This window comes from Durio zibethinus, chromosome 25 (assembly GCF_047325235.1).
Source record: "Durio zibethinus cultivar Kanyao isolate XHJ-2024 chromosome 25, ASM4732523v1, whole genome shotgun sequence".
Taxonomy (NCBI): domain Eukaryota; kingdom Viridiplantae; phylum Streptophyta; class Magnoliopsida; order Malvales; family Malvaceae; genus Durio; species Durio zibethinus.
Genome location: NC_143186.1, coordinates 7842812 through 7860541, shown reverse-complemented (window position 1 = coordinate 7860541; position 17730 = coordinate 7842812). Strand labels below are relative to the sequence as shown.

At 28.9% G+C, this 17730-nt stretch overlaps 1 protein-coding gene and 1 pseudogene across 1 annotated transcript; one reads left to right on the top strand and one right to left on the bottom strand.

The window, feature by feature from the left end:
* Nucleotides 1-122: 122 nt before the first annotated feature.
* On the bottom strand, nt 123-9151 carry LOC149511577 (uncharacterized; annotated as a pseudogene).
* Nucleotides 9152-11422: 2271 nt separating this feature from the next.
* LOC111276060 (ubiquitin-NEDD8-like protein RUB2) lies at nt 11423-13363 on the top strand. Its single transcript, XM_022861810.2, has 3 exons — nt 11423-11687; nt 12435-12694; nt 12956-13363. Exons 1-3 carry the CDS (start codon nt 11595-11597, stop codon nt 13071-13073), a joined length of 471 nt encoding a protein of 156 aa, XP_022717545.1. The 5' UTR covers nt 11423-11594; the 3' UTR covers nt 13074-13363.
* Nucleotides 13364-17730: the final 4367 nt, after the last annotated feature.

Here is a 17730-nt window from a genome sequence, read left to right as displayed (position 1 = left end):
CTCTAAATTTTAAAAAATTTTAATTATATTCTTAACTGCTCAAACATATGTTAACGTGGTCCCTCTGTTTACTAGACCGTCTAAATTAACAATAAATCCTATGTGGCATGACAGATAATCTTCCAAACTTGCATTACATGAAATTTTTCAAAGGTTTGAACAAATTATATGGAGGAAGACCAAAACTTGTTTTCTCTTTTCTCTCTTTCTTCTCCCCACTCTCTTCATTTTCATTACCAAACTTTTCTATCTCAATCAAATCCTTATCAAGCTCTAACTTTTGCAACTCCATAAGTTTCTTTATCAAAGGCCAAACTTTCATGTTCAAATCTTTATCAAAGGCCACAAGTTTCTTCTCCCCACTTTCCCCATTCTTTAAATAGTGTTTCTGTAGCTTCTTTGCATCCAAAGTAACCAATTTCAAGAATGCAATTAAAGGCCAAAACTTTCATATCCAAATCCTTGGATTCTAACAAAGTTAAAATTTTGGGAATTTTCCCATTACTAACAATTTCATTCATAAAAGGAGATTTAATAAACTTAATCAACTCACACAAAACTTTCAGGCAATGGGTGGCTATATGAAATGCTGCATCTTTTGAGATCTATTTTGTACAATTTAGGTTGCAAAGGACTGATTGTAAAACTAAAAAGGCTTTCAATTTTAGGACTAAATTCTGTAACTCGCAATTAAACCCTTAGGAGACTCGATTTTGGAATTGAGCCAATAACTGAACCAACTTGTCTTTATTCTTCCATGGCTCTTTTAAACCCTTTATCAAGCTCTTAATGCTCTCAAGGTCAATCCAAGCTTGAATCTTATACTTAATCAAACTAGCGACGTAGAAGAAGAAGTGAGTTGAGACTTGATGAGTCAAGAAGCTCCTGAGATCGTATACAGAGTCTTTTCAAGGGTTTTGATAAAAGTTTTAAGGTCAGCAAGATATTGGGAAAGAATAGAGAGATATGGGTTTTTGGAAAGGATTGAATTGGACTCTGTTTCAAGCTCAAAGAAAGTTTTAATGGTGGATGGAAGATGGGTGGTCAAAGTTTTTTTTTTTTTTACTCTTTTGCCTTTTTCATTTTATGATTGTTTAAAAATCATAAAAAATTCCATGAAACTATTCATACAATAAAACAATTCACATAATACAAGTTTGAAAGATTATCTGTCATGTCACGTATGATTTACCGTTAATTTAAATGATCTAACAGATAGAAGGATCACATTGACACACGTTTAGGCAATTGATGATTCAATTAAAATTTTTTAAAGTTTAGGGATCAATATAAAATTGGACCTAAAATTAAAAAACCAAACGTGCTATTAACTTGTGAATATATATAATTATAACAAAAACAAATTTCAAAACTTACTTCAAAAGCTAAAGATAGCCATAAAACAAGAATATAATCACAATGAAAAATAAAAAATAAAACATAACATTTAAATAAATAAGATATTATAAAAATAGAAAATAAAAAAGTAAAGAGATTAAATATTCCTAAGCCATCTAAGTATTTGTAAAAAAGAAAAACAAAAAAAATCAAAAGCATTAGGAGAAAGAGAGTATGGATCGCATATTTTTCAACAATAGTTATTCAAATGAGGTATGGAAGTAGGTACTGCACGTATGCAACCTTCATAGGAAAGGTGCTGGAATATGGGAAAATAAAGTACAAAAGGTTGTTAACATGCTAAGAGGGAAGGCATTGGCTTCTGTTATACTTTGGTTGGTATGGGAGATATATATACTAGAAATAGGGGAGCTAATAATGCAACATATTAGAGATGTGGTCAAGCTATGAAAAGAAAGGTACTATTTTTGATAACGTAAATCAAGAATTGTATTAAAAAAGGGAGCAAAGTAAGGATATGTTTAAAATGTAAATTCCAATTTTTGTTGTACTTGTAATTTGATAGCAATATTTACTGTTTTTTGGATAATGAAAATACTATTAATCCAAAGCAATAAAAAGCATTGAAAGTAATATTTAAACAAAATATTTCAAGAAAAATAAATCAATTTTGGCATCTAATAAAACCTAAGAGAAATAAAGTCAAAGCAAATGCAATAAATGAGAAAAAAAACTCCAAAAAAAAAGAAAATTAGAAAAAAAAAGACATAAGAGTTAACCATCTTATTTGTCATTCCTAGCAAACTCACATCTTGCTCAATTTTTTTCTCTTTAGCTCAATCTTATCTAATGAAATTCTTAGTATCCTATCAAATAATGCCACATAATGCCAAACGGATTTTGAAATTCATGAATAGTATAAAAACCTATTAAATATTAATTAAAGAATTTTGGAAATATATTCTTTTACCTTAAAATTAAAAAAGAAATTCTTTCTTTCCCTTTCTGTAATTCTCCATCAAGGAACAACCAATCTAATAGGGACGACCATGCCCTCCATTGTTTCTTATTTATTATTATTATTTTTTTTTGCTTTCTGAGATAGATAAATAAACATACCTAATCCATTAAAAAAAAGCAAAATTAGAAAAAATTCAAGCAAATTAGGAAAGATTTTAGGCAAAAAACATGATAAATTAAACTACCTAAACTTTTTTTTTTATCTTTTTCATTTTTTTATAAGTATTATGTTCATTATCTAAAAAAGCAGTAAACTGCTACAAAAAAACATGTACAGATGTTTCAATATTTACATTTCAAACATATCTCTACTTAACTCCCAACTCTCACTCAATTTCTGATTTATATGATTAAAAGTAACATTTTTTAGTCTCATTGCTCTTAACCTGACTATCTCTTTTATTTGCTTTAAAATAATCTCTCTTGCTAATGCTTTTGACTTGTAGATTTTTTTTTTTTCTCTTTGCCCATATCTCGTAATGTATGATCCCTAAACCAATTGAAGCATAATGAAAACCAATGCCTTCTCTTTAAACTTGGCCACAGCTTACTGAAACTCATTTTTCCATCCAACTACTTCTCGTTTTAGGTTACATAGTTCCATACTTCTTTTAAGTAGCTGCAATTGAAGAAAATATGGTATTGTTTTTTTATCTCTTACTTACATAATACACAAATCTCATTTACAAAAATCTCCTATGTAATTAATCTATTCTTAGTAGGGAGTCTATTGAGAATGGCCATCCAAGTTATTATAGCAAACTTAGGAATATCTAGCTTACACCAAACAAGTTGTGCCAGTTTACTTTTGGTTGCCTTTGTTTTATTTCATCCCACACCTTAGCAATTGAATAACTTGACCTCTTAGTTTGCCATATCACTCCATTCTCCATCTGTAACAAGAATCTAGTGGCAATACTTTTAATTTGCAGTAGTTTCTTCATATACCAGCTTTAACCCTATGCTATCTGTAACTTCCATATGCTCTTCCCTTTAAGAACATAGCATTACACCTATGCTATCCATAATGAGCCAGCTTGTGTGAAAATAGACCATAGCAATCTAAGCATGCAAGCTTTGTTATAGCTTTCTACATCTTTTAGTCTTAAGCCCCTTTCAGACTTAGGCTTACACATTGTCTGCCATTTTACTTTTGCTCCCTTAGCTGTACCTTCCTAACCTTTCCAAAAAAAAAAAAACAGCATAGTTGATTAATCTTTTTAATGACCTTTTTAGGCAATATAAAATGTTTGCACCAATAATTGTGTAGGTTAAATATTACAGACTGAATCAACTGTATTCTACCAGCATAAGATAAATGCCTTGCTACCCATTATGTATTCTAGCTATGATTTTTTCAATTAATAAGGTACAATCTGTTATGGTGAGCTTGCATGTGACTAATGGCACTTCTAATTATCTTACAGTGAGAGAATATAACTTAAAACTTGTTTGTAAAATTTCTTCTAGTTTTTCTCTTTGAATCCCTGAGCAAAATATCTTACTTTTTGCACAATTTAATTGAAGTCCAAAAATTGTGTAAAACAGTTGTAAAACATTTTGGATGCTGAGAACATAATTCAACTCCCTTTTTGTGAATATTAGTAAATCATCTGCGAAGCCCAAATGTGTCAATAGCATTTTCTTGCACTTTAGATGATAGAAAAATATACCATATGAGCCTGCAATGTCTAGTAACCTTGATAGCATATTCATTACTATCACGAACAAGTATGGTGACATAGGATCCCTTTGTTTTACTCCCTTTGCACCTTTAAAGTATCCCACCAAACTTTCATAAATAGACAGAGAAAACATAAGTGAAGTGAGACAGCTTTTGATCCAGTTTACAAATCTTTTCAGAAAGCCCATTACCTCAAGGACAACAAAAAAAAACTCATAGTGTTTAAAATCAAAAACTTTCTTTAAATCTACCTTTATGGCACACCTTGGGGAAAACGTGGTTCTATTGTACCCTTTCACTAATTCCTGAGCCAGTAGCACATTTTCGGTAATGTTTCTTCTTTTTATAAAAGTACTTTGGCTTATACTAATAAGATTTGGCAAGTACCTTTGCATTCTGCTTGCTAGTATTTTATAGATAACAAAACAAAATAAAATTGGCTTGTAATCTAAAATGCTAGTTGAGCTTTGACATTTAGGTACTAATGCTATTATAGTAGAGTTAAAGGCAGGTAACAAGTCTTGAGTGTTGAAGAAATACATTATTACTACTGTTACATCTCTTCCTATATATTCCAAGCGAATTTAAAGAATTGTGCATTATAACCATCTAGCTTTTGTGCCTTATCACTATGCTAGGAGAATATGGCTTCCTTTATCTCTTTTACAATTACATCTTAGGATAAGACAGTTTGTTGTTTTTTAATTAACTAACCTTGAAGACTATCTGCAATTAACCCCTTTGACCCTTTGAGCAACCTTCAACTTTATTATCCTATGTTTCTAACAATTTTTTGAAAAACCCTTATAACCTCTATAGAAACTGAGAGAACTTGTCCAGCCTTCTACCCTCATTGTTATATAATACCCTAATAGTGCATTATACCCTAGTAAAAGCCTATTCCCCTTTTCAACATCAATATTTGATGGTTGCATTAGTGCTGAAATCTATGCCTATGTCAATTCTTCTCTTTTCCTTTTAACTTCATTTATCAAGCCACCAAACTATATGAAATTGAACATCTTTAGCTCTTCCTTTAATCTTTTTAACTTTTTATGTGATATAGTCATAGGTTTCCTATTAGTTTGCACTTTGCATGACTCTTCTAATATCTTCAAAAAATTTGGATGCCTTATCCAAAAATTGAAAAACTTGAATGGCTTTGGTGGAGACTGCCTTAGGACGTTCAATTTAATCAAAACTGGGCAACGGTTTGAAACTTCAAGTAAAAAGAATTCAACTGTCGAGTTTGGCCATTGTAAAGGTCATGCATCATTAATTAAAACTCTGTCTAACTTTTTAGATAATGTATGGTTAGTCCATGTGAACAACGGCCCCATGTATGAGTGATCCAATACAATACACTTTTGTAATTTTTTGGTACTTGAGCTTGCTATTTGGAAACCATTATAGTAAGAACTGTTCATAGGATGGGTATCATATTGAAATATTTTGTCAATATCTATGGGCTGTTATCAACTATACTTTAGAGTGAGATCAAATATGTCTATAATCTTCTTTGTTCTCCCTCACTATTGTATCCATAAATGGCAGTAAGGTATATCACTTATGTTCACATACGATTTTACAAGTGATACTTTGATCATTGTTTGTGACTAACTCCACATGTAATTTACACTTTCATAGTAGCCATATTCAACCATTATAAGCTGTAGAATAATTCTTACAAAAAGACCAACAAAGAAAATAAGTGTTCAAGATTTGTAGAATATTCTGCTACTTTATCCTAGTTTCTAATAAGCAGGCTACATCAACTTAAGCTCGCCTAATCCTACCTACAACCTATTTTTGCTTCAGAGGAGCATTAAGCCTTCTAACATTCCAACTAAGGATGTTCATGAGGAAAAAGAAGAAAATGATATACCTTTTAAGGTAGATAGATCTACCTTTACTTTGTTTTTTCCTTTATTAGTAAGTCCTCTTTTCTTATTCTTCAACTATTTCATCAAGTCTACAACTCTAACTAATGCTGCCCTCATTTTCTTTGGTGAGTTGATAACTGGATCAACCTCTTTTGTCTATTAAGATTCTACCTTCATTAGGTCCATTTAAGCTTTATCATTCATTTTATCATTCTCAACAATTGTTTCCAATAGAGTAATTCTATTTGTTAAAGTAAAATGCACAACTTGTTTTGCCTTAATTCTGGCATTTTCTAATACAACCACTTTTTTTTTCCTTTTTTCAATTCTTTTTTTGGCTCATTATTTTGTTTCTTTTGCTGCCACACCTTTGTTTCTGTAGCCATTGGCTTATTCATACAAACTTTACTTGAATGCCTAAATATATTGCAACACTAACATCATAGAGGCATCCATGGTACCTCTACCAATACCTAAACAAGTGTTCCATTTCTTAGCATCACATTTATATATCGAGGGACCTTAACATTTACCTCCATCTCCACACAAATCTTTGCATATGCTAGCCTCTTACAATTTGCTATAATTTTATCCATGTACAGTGGTACACAAATCACACTTTTTACATAGCTTAGCCCTTTCTTTGTGTATAACTCCAATGGCACATTATTCAAATGTATCCAAACAAGTAACCTGTTCATCTGAAACTCTAAACTTTTCATCCTTGGTTCCTATTTTTGAACTATGATAGGCTTGTTCTGAATATGCCAAGGCCTTGATTTTAGTACTCTATCACGATCCAACTTAGAAGAGAATTACAATAAGAACAAGTTATTCCCTATTGGTTTGATCATAATCGTTCCCTTATTTCCCTGCAAGATACTAACTAGTCACTGAAATTGGCTAAAGTTAGGTGTCTTACCAATAAATTAAGCCACCAATGAGTTTCGCCATTGATGCACTCCTTCTTCAAAAAATCATCCGATGGCTTCACCAAGACCTTTCCATTTTCTTTCTATAGGAGGGGGGAAACTACAATGATTGATTTTTCAACATCGAAAAAAGATTTTTCTAATCTACAACTATCTTTTGCTTATAAGCTCCATCTATGAAGCCTGCATTGCTAGTATTCGGTGATCCTTCCATGTCAACCTCACAAATCGACAAGATGATAACAAAAAAAAAAATGAGTGGTTCAACAAGAAAATTAATAGTTTAAAATGAAAAAAATGATAGTTGGTTGAGAAAATTTTCAACGTAATAAAAACCCACTCACATGAGTTGAGAGAATTTTTCCCATCTTTTCATGGGTGGATAGAATTTTATTTTTTTATCTTTTTCATTTTTTTTAACTTCTTTACCTTCAATCTCCAACGGAGATAATACTTTGCCTTCATTTGTGCTCGATAAGGGTTAAAGTGCATCCCCAATCTTGTTCATCATTCCTCTTTTCATTCTTTTCTCTTCATCTCTCTTTCTCTCTTTCTTATTTATAGTTGTGCATATCCATTGTCTAAGATTGAAACTTTCAATCAAATCTAAAACTTACATATGCAAATTTCAACAAAAACCATTCAAATTTTAGCTTAAATCAACTCATTTTTTCTAGAAAAAAGATTTTCTTAATTTTTTTAAAAAGACATTGTAAAATAAAATAATTGGTACTAGATAAAGTAGATGAAGAATAAAAAAGGCCCCAAGTCATATGTTGCAATATCAACAATCAAAATAAAAAAATAAAAGGTTTTTGCCATATAAATTTCTTTTAAAAAATATCATTTTTTCCTCGCCCCTTTTGCTTACATATTTCTTCAAAATTATATTTTTGTTTTTGGATAATTAGGTGATTTTATATATCCAAAGAATCAAAATATTGTTACATCAAAATTATTCTTACCGAAATAACCAAATACAAGAATCAAACTTGAGTAGGTTCCTTTAAACCCAAAGCAGTGCAGACATTGTTATTAACACAGTTTACTATGAAATGAGTTAACCCTAAAACCTTAATCTGACCACTTCTTTAATATGACTAAGAACTTGTACGAAAGATTCTTGCAACTTTCCATATAACTTATTGTTTCTCTCTCTACACATGATAAATATGAGCATAGTAGCATACCATGCTATCCTTAATATAAAGGAAATTAAGGATTTACCTTTTAGCTTTCCACTGCCCAGTGCAATTCATCCTCCCTTCTAAACTCACATTCAAAGAATATGTGATCTCTAGATTCCTAAGTTGTGCAACAGAGTAAACATGTAGCATTAATTTCATAGCCCAAGAATGTAACCGATCTTTAATAGGCAATTTGTTAAGAATCGCTATGCAGGAGATCACTGCATGCATAGGAATATGGTGGGTGAGCCATGGCAGATCATCCCAACTAATTTTTGGTTAAGTCAGCCTAATCTAATTCCAGATCTTAGCCATGAATATCTAGAACCATGAAACTTCTAACTAGTTATCCCTTTATGTTGTGTTGTAAACTAAGAAATTAAAGTAATGTTTGGTTTCCAAAAATAGAGTTATTTTTTATTTTCATTTTCTTAAAAAATAAAAAATATAAGTGAAAACGTATTTGGTAATTAAAAATAAAAATAAGATTTTAAAAAATAAAAAAGAAAGTGGGTTGAAATATTAAAACAAAAAAATGTTTTCATTTATGAAAATAAGAGATGTATATTATTTTTTCTTATATATTGCAAGTTATCATATTTAAATACTTTTTAATGTCATTAATTAATAAATATATATTATATTTACATTTAGATGATATTAATAGTAATATTATTGAATATTTTATTTATTTATTTATATATTTTAGAAAATAATTTTAATTTTTATTTATCAAATATATTTTTTAAAAAAAATAAAAATAAAAACATAAAAACATAAAAATATGAAAATATAAAATATAAAATATAAAATATAAAATATTTTCGCTAACCAAACGTGATTAACGTAATCGTAGTAATTTCCTCCAACTCCAATTATAGTTTTGGATTTCAAACTTATGTCAAATGGTCTTTCCTTTAAGAACCAAAGCCTCGATCCAAGAAGTCCAAATTGAGCCCGCTTCTGACAACAAGTCCCAAATTTATTGGATGCTGCAGGCTATGTTCCTATTATAAAGATCTTTAATTTCAAGCCCACTTTCATACTTGGGGTGCGAAATGAATTGCCAACGTACCCGAGCGCCATTTGTAGAATATTTTTTCCTCGGAAAAAAGTTTCTTCTTTTCCTTTTTTTTTTTCTTTCTTCCTTCCACTTTTCTTTTTTTATTTTTAATTTTTCCTCGCCTAATACTCCAATACAAGCTTCCTTAATTTTTTTTTTTAATTTTCTCTCTCTGGTCATTTGCTCACAAATTCGAAATTTACTTGGCAAAAAAAAACCCCACCTCTCTGGAACCTTCATTTTCTTTATCCACAGATTTTTTTTTAAAATTTTAATCCTTATCTAAAAATCTCCAATTTCTTTTAAAAAATTAAATTTTTTTATATCTTAGAAAAATCACGTGTTTTACAAGAATGAGGTGCAAGCAAAATTTATTATTATTATTATTATGACGTTGATTACAAATGAAATTGAAAATAAATAATTTATTTGGGTTATATTTGATGTATAAAATTATTAAAAAATAAAATATTTAAAGAGAGAGATAAAAATAATAAAGAGGATTAATATTTTTTTGATATAAAATTATTTAATTTTATCAAAGTGAAAATGATTATTTTTAATTTATAAAATTAAATTATAAATTTTATTATATTTTTAAAAATTATATTAATAATTTAAATTATATAAATTTTGAAAAAAAATAATTTTGATAAATAAATAAATAATTTTATTTTAATTCGTAAATATATTAAATATAAAATATTATTTATAATATTATATTATTTTATCATGTGTATAAAATATAATCTTATGATATAATATATTATAATAGGTAGTAAATGGCTGGCTTCCAGACAAAATATGTATTGTTTATATTTTGTTTATAAGGTCTCACCATCGAACTAATTCTGAACTCCAATGGAACATAGATTTTGAGATTCTCAATCCCACCTAATGTTGGCAACAGGGCAGGGCGAGTCGGTTTTTTGCTGTCTTCGCCTCCGACCCGAAGCTTCTATAGTTTTACTCGATACCTGACCCGTATCCGCTCGAAGGTTATAATTGAAATACCCGAACCTGACCCGTTAAGCATATTGTTACTCGAATTTTACCCGACCTGACAGTTTTATTTTCACTTAACGACCTTGTTTGGTTGGCAGTCTACATTGGCATATATTCCTTGTTCCTTTGATGATTCTGATCAGTCTGTGGAGAGAATTTTGCAGTGAACTTTATTCTCAATCCCTCCACATGCCTTGCATGGCTACACCAGCTTTATCATTGTTAAATTTGTCGAGTTTCCAATGCCTTTCCATTGAAAATTTGATGGTTTTTTCTATGGGACTAATGAAATCTAGGGGTGAGGTTTTTGGCATGGCAGACCTTTTATAATCATATTAAAGCTGAATATTTTTTTCAAACGGATCACTTTGGGTTTGCATCAATATAACATAAGTGCCAAAATGTTAAGATTTTTCTCTCACTTATGAGTGAAATTTTATTGCTGGCAAAAATCTCGGTAAAACACTATTTTTGTATATTTAAACTCTTTAGACTGAAAGCGTTGATTTTCAAGTTCAAACTGTCTACAATTTCATTATGTTTGTTTAAATAAGCTTTGAGGGTTTTACCTGAAAAATGTAAGCTACTTGACAAAACGGAAGAGTCAAGCGAAAACTTTAAATCTCAAAGTTTAGTAACAGCAGTCAAAAACTCGACTCGCCTTTTCTTTCAAATGAAATGCTTTGTCGGTCTCACTTTCCAAGAGTCGACTGGTATGAAACTAGCTTGTTTGCTTAGCCTTAGTCTGCCCAAACGTTTTCGTTCGCCTCTTTCCTCAGCTGCGCCATTACAATAGATTGGACAAGATGAGAATCGATTAGCGTGCCTTTCCTAAAAAAAGGGGATACTACTATTGGGTCGAGCTGTGCCTTATTAATGAGTCGACAGGAGACAGAGATCGAGTGAGTAAGAGGCAAAACTGCAGAAGGAGATGAGGTCTCGTTGTGTGAAGAGATCGAACGGGCTGGAGATAAAACTACAGAAGGAAATAAGAAGGTTGTGTAAGGAGATCAAACTCGAGCGGGTAAGAGGCGCAAACTACAGAAGGAAATGAAAAACCCTAAAAAAAATTTACATATATATAGTAAAGGCATTTTTGTAAATATTTCGGGTCGGTAGGGTCGGGTTTAATATAAAACCGACTCCAACCCGAAATCGTTTTTCTAAAAAATAAAATCGATCCCGACTCGACTCAAAACCCATTTTTTTCAAAAAAATCCGATCCTAAATTATTCGGGTCAGATTGGAACCCAACAATTTCGGATGGATTTGCTGACCCTAATCCCACCCACTTTCCACTTATCAAAAAAAAAAAAAAAAACCTACTATAAATTCTCCCAAATATTCTTCTTCTCTGTACCTGCATCCATACCCATAGTTGCGTTGCAGCATCAATTCTTTCTTTGCCAAACAAAAATCTATATATCTTGAAGAAAATTTTATTAATTTAGAAAGAAAGAGATGCAGATCTTTGTGAAGACGCTTACAGGAAAGACTATTACTCTCGAGGTTGAGAGCTCCGATACTATCGATAATGTCAAGGGCAAGATTCAGGTTTTCCTTCTTTTGCCCTCTCTCTTGTTGATCTTTATGCTATTTTTTTCTCTGGGTTTTTTTTAAAGAATTAGCTTTATACTCTTATTACTGACTTTCTGTTTGGTTGACGAGAAAAGTACAGAAAAACAATAGGAAAGCTAAAGAAAAAGAATTAGAACTTAAATTATTCGGTGGATATATGGAAAATATGTTTTTATTGAAAATTTCCCCTCTTTTATGGTAAATTTGTACAATTAACTATTAACAGTGCTTTATGCTGTGATGCTGCTAATGCTAAGTTTGAATTGAAATGGTTTGAATTCTGATGCTTATATTCTACAGAAATGACACAGATTCAATCTAGGATGAGATACTTTCATATTCAGTGGTAGAAAAGTTGTGATGTAGTATTGCTGTATTCTTGATTTGCATATAACTTTTCTGCTATTGAACAGCGTGGGAAGTTGATGTTGTACTGTTGAGTTAGACAATTTATGACCTAACTTATATCTTAAGAAGCTTGGATTTGAAAATTTTCATAGCTGAGATACCTTGATTTAACTTCCATGGTTGTAAAAATTGTGATTGTCTCCCAAGATTAATGAGTGAAGCAATCTAATGTTAACTAAATTGGCAAGAATTTCTCTAACTTTTCTTCTTATTTGCACTGTATGGCAAGGCTTGAGAGGGGTCTGTGTTAAACTTCTTTTCTTTTTTTTTCTCTTCCTGTAATTAATCGTTTGATGATGGACTCAACTCTTACAGGACAAGGAAGGAATACCTCCTGATCAGCAGAGATTGATTTTTGCCGGCAAACAGCTTGAAGATGGTCGGACTCTTGCAGATTATAACATCCAAAAGGAGTCGACTCTTCACTTGGTTTTGAGGCTTAGGGGAGGGACTATGATCAAGGTCAAGACTCTCACTGGCAAAGAGATTGAGATTGATATCGAACCCACTGATACCATTGATCGGATTAAGGAACGGGTTGAAGAGAAAGAAGGAATTCCACCTGTGCAGCAAAGGTAGTGATTCTGTTCTCTGGGTTTTTTCTTTCAAAACAGACTTGTATAGGTTCTCCATTAACACGCTAACTCCTTTTACATTATTATTTTGGTTTAAATTCTGTACAACGTTTACCCTGAAAGATGCTTTTTAAGTATAAAATACTCAGGCTTTAGTGGTTCACTTTTGTAATTGCTTACACTTGATGGATCCAATGTATAATCTTTTAGTTGCCTTGATATTGTGATATCTTATTTCACTGATTTTTTCCATGGTTGTAGGCTCATCTATGCTGGCAAGCAGCTTGGAGATGACAAGACGGCTCGTGAGTACAATATTGAGGGTGGCTCTGTGCTTCATCTTGTGCTTGCGCTGAGAGGGGGAAGTCTAATGGTTTAAATTCCATATTTTGCATAATATGGATGACTCTGCTTGTTATATGCGATGTTTTATGAACATTGTCTGATAGTTTCCTTGACATGTTATAGACATGTTCTGTTTTATTAGTAATTTGTGACTCACTCAGGAAACTTAATAGTCTATATTATTCCCCTCCTACTTCCGCTTTGGAACTGGTAACTTTTGAGACAAGCAAAAGAAATAACTTATTTGTGCTTGTATTCCCTTAAAGTAAACTTGCGGTTTGTCTTAATAGCTTCATGTATGTTATGGTTGGTTTGGATTTTCAACTTGAGAATTGCTAATGATTATCATAACAGTAAAGAATAAGTTTATTTAGGCTAAATTTACGGGTTGTTGCGATTGTTTTGTTGTGTTTTATATTTTAGTTTCAAATTTGTGCCTGAACTTTGAAAAAATGTATAAATTGGTACTTGAAGAATTCAAATGTACAATTTACATTTTGAAATTTAAAATTATGTATCGTTTTAATTCAAATTCTAATATTATTAATTTAACACCCTTATATAGAATCAAAACAATGTAAATAAATAGTGTAATTGTATTATATGTATGCTTTCTATTAAATAAAAGTGTTAAATATTTTATAAAAATTTTATGTAGATGTCATATGATAAACAATAATTGATTGATACTAAACAATTTTTACTGTTCAAGTACAAAATATATATTTTAATTTATATTGAAAAAAGATGTTAATACTATGTGTGATGCACACATAACTTATAATATTTGTTAAATGTTACGTGTATAAGTTGATATAATTAACGAAATTAATATAATATAAAATTTAAAAATTCATAATGAAAATTATATATTTTAATTCTTTAGGTATCAATTTGTATATATTTTTTAAAGTAAATATAAAAAATATAATAAACTCTTGGTGAGTGTGTTTTCATTTCAAAAAAAAAAAAATCCAAAAATCCAAAAACAAAACAAAACACAACTTCACCCACATTGTTTAAAGGTTGTTTCTAGCAAGTTTTTTGGAGTTTGATCATCAGAATTTGCAAATTACATTTCCAATTTTCCAAAGACCTTGTTTTCATATGTTAAAAAAATTTAAAAAAATATATTTTGAAAATTGGAGAAAAAATAAAAAAATGTTTAAAAAATTGTGAAAATATTTTAGGCACTATTCCTGGTACAGGCATTGCTCATCCGCTCGATTACAGTGGCAATTTTAATGTTTGAAAATTAAAAAAAAAAATTGCTAATAAAAGAATTCAAATCCACGCCATTTTTCTCTTATAAACTTCTGTTAACAAGTTTTTGTAGCAAAATTATCTATCCAAACATGCTTTTAAATTGAATAAATTAAAAATAAAATAAAAATAAAACAAGGCCAATTTTTCAAAAATATAATATATAACATAAAATTTGCAACAATAGTGAACGACTCCTTAGTTAATAATTGGGTTAATATGTATCTTTGTACTGTACATCTTTTATCAATTTGATACTTAAAGAAATAAAATTTTAACATCAGCAATTTAACTTTCATTTTATAAAAAATTTTGGTACCTCACATTATTATCATTAATTAAGTGGTTAACGAGGATGAATATCCAATAAAATCATACCAAATGTCATTAATGTCCAGATATTTCTATGTCAACAAAAAATTTATTTTTTCTCTTTCCAATTCTTTCCTTTTTTTTTATTTTTTTAAATTATAAATTAATTTTTTCAAAAAAAATTTAAATTTTTTATTTAAATGCTAATGTGAAAAATAAATGATGTGGCAATAAATAAACATTTATACCACACCTTTTTTAAATTAATTAAGTTCAAGTCGATATAACATTAAACTCGAATTTGACTCCAAATTCGAGGTTCGAAACTCAATTAAAGCTCAATCAAAATTTGTTTTTTTAACTCGAGAATTGAACTACTCGAATTCGCTCAATCGTACTCGATTAACATGTAAAAATAAGTTTGATTCTTATATTTAACAACCATTTGATTATTTGTACTCGAACTTGAACTCGAGTTCAATATATTTTATTAATTAAAATAATATATTAAAATATAAAACACAATTAGGCTCATAAATTACTTAAGTCAGATATAAAAATGTTCAAACTCGGCTCAATCATAAGTCGAACTCAACTCGATAATAACTGAGCCAAAATTAAGTTTTATTTTAGTTAAACTCAAGTAATTTACGAGTATTATTGTATCATTTATAATCCTAATCGTGATTTCATTGGGTATTAATGCTAAGTAAGTAAGTTGACTAATAGTATTATACTAAAGTACCAACGTGCTTAACAGAATAAAAGTTTAGGAACTAAAGTGAGAAATTTATTTTTTTAAGTATCAAATTAACAGAAAGTGTATAGTACAAGAGTCATTTTGTATTTAACTCTTAAGGTGTGTTTGGTTTGTAAATTTTTAAATTTTGAGAGGGAAAGTGATTTATGTGAGAAAGTGATATTAAAAGAAAAATATGTAATTCTTGAGTTTTATTGACTTTAACGAATGCAAAATTTTTGTGTCTGGTTAGAAAATTGTAAAATTATCTTATAAAATCTTTTATTATATTATCTTTGATGACACATTCATAACATGTGACATTCATAACATGTAACAAGTAAATAACATGTGGATAAATAGATGATTTATTTAAAATTTTATTTATTTAATATGTAAATTGTTTATTTAATATTTTTATTAAATTATTTAAGTAAAATTATTTAAGGTTTTATTGCACATATAATACATGTAATAATAAATTTTATATGTAATAATAAAATTTTATCGTAATACAAATTTTTTTATCATATTTTCAATAAAAATTGCATTTTTAAACTTAAAAACATCATATTTGTTGAAATTTAAAAATCTTAAGAAATAATTTTTTTATATTTTTAAAAAAAATCATATTTTTATATTAAAAATGTTATTTTTGTTGAATTCTAAAAAAATTGTTTTCATATTTTCAACAAAAATCACTTTTTTATCGTAAAAGTGTCATCTTTTGTTGAATTTTAAAAATTAAATAAAAAGCAACGTATAAAATTACTATGTTTCTAAAGTAAATAATGTTGTCTATGTACTCTTAAAATGCAATTAAGTGAAAACGAATGGAGAAAAACCTTTTTACTTTCCGTCCGGAATTTAAAAGAATCTCAATAAGAAGAGAGTTTTTATTTTATTTTATTTACTTTTTCCTTTTTGACATTGTTAGGAATCTTAAAAAACCTCAAGAATCACATTTCATAAACCAAACTAAAGAATCAAATTATAAAAAATAAAATTTTGATCATTAAGATAGGAATACAATACACCGGTTGAACAAAAAAAAATTGTTCTTGCACCATTGTAAGTAAGGTTCGAAAAAGGTTTCATGAGATTAAAAAAGGTTCATTGAGTGCCTCATGGATATGTCATAATAAATTCAAACACTTGCCTCAAATCAACTTCCAAATCATAGTTGCTTTAGTGAATAACTAAAGAAGAAAATAGATAAATGACATATAGAAGAGAAATAAACAAGTATAAACATCTCTCATAGGTTCACTAATTACTTGACTGGTGGCGGATCTCTTTGTATATGTTGTCCGAAAAAGAGGAGGACTCAATGATTATTTGTTTTTACTTTCTCCAAAATCACACCCCTTCTTAATAAATTTGCTATTTGTACCAAAAACTAGATTGCATAACAATGCAATTTTTTAAAGGAATAATGTTCAATAGCCCCTAAATTATAATGAAATATTTAATGAAATACTTAAATTTAAAAATTTTTTAATATGATATTTAAATTTTAAAATTTTTAATATAATACATAAATTATAAATTTATTAACTAATATAATATTTAAAAAATTATTTGTTAGTCAAATAAATTATCATTTATACCTAACCTCATTAAGGGTGTGTACTAAATTATTAATAAATTTATAATTCAAATATCATATTAAAAATTTTTAAAATTTAAATATTATATTAAATATTTTATTATAATTAAGAAACTAACTGTGACATTAACTTTTTTTTTTCAACGATAAAAGTCTTAATTAGGCTACTTTATCGATAGTACAAGAAACCGAAGGTCGTACTAGCTTGTTGTTTTAGCTGTGGGAACTTGAAGATTATGTAGTTCAGGGCTCCGAAGGATGTTAAACTTATGGCAATTGAGAGCATGTCGCTTTAATTGTATTTGAGGATGAGTTAACTAGAAGAAATATGAGAATGTTGCTAGCTTTAAATGTGATCTTTGATTTAGTGTTTTTTTTTTTTTTTTTTTGGGTTCAAAAGTGTTATACTCTTTGTAGATAAAGGTTTAATTTTGCTAAAATTTGATTTTTAAACTTTTAGATAGTCAAGAAAAATGATTTGATTTACGGTCAGAAATATTTAATTATCATAAATAAAATTAGTAAGATGACAAATATATATTAGAATATATTAAATAATAAAAAGTTAATTAATAAATAAATAAATAATATGACAATTTTTAATTTTGTTTATGGAGTTAAAAAAATTATACTCCATAAAAAAAAACTCAAAGTATATGAAAATAGGATATGATCATACAAGTATGTGGATATGTTTTCTAAACTTAGCTCCTTAAATTCATAATCCAATAGCTTAAAAAAGATGATTCCATTTCGAAATTATTGTCT

What these genes read in the sequence shown, in the direction of transcription:
- LOC111276060 (XM_022861810.2), top strand. Translation starts at nt 11,595, where the DNA reads ATGCAGATCTTTGTGAAGACGCTTACAGGAAAGACTATTACTCTCGAG. An exon ending in ATGTCAAGGGCAAGATTCAG is followed by an intron (nt 11,688 to 12,434) that starts GTTTTCCTTCTT and finishes CAACTCTTACAG; the next exon opens with GACAAGGAAGGAATACCTCC. An exon ending in ATTCCACCTGTGCAGCAAAG is followed by an intron (nt 12,695 to 12,955) that starts GTAGTGATTCTG and finishes CCATGGTTGTAG; the next exon opens with GCTCATCTATGCTGGCAAGC.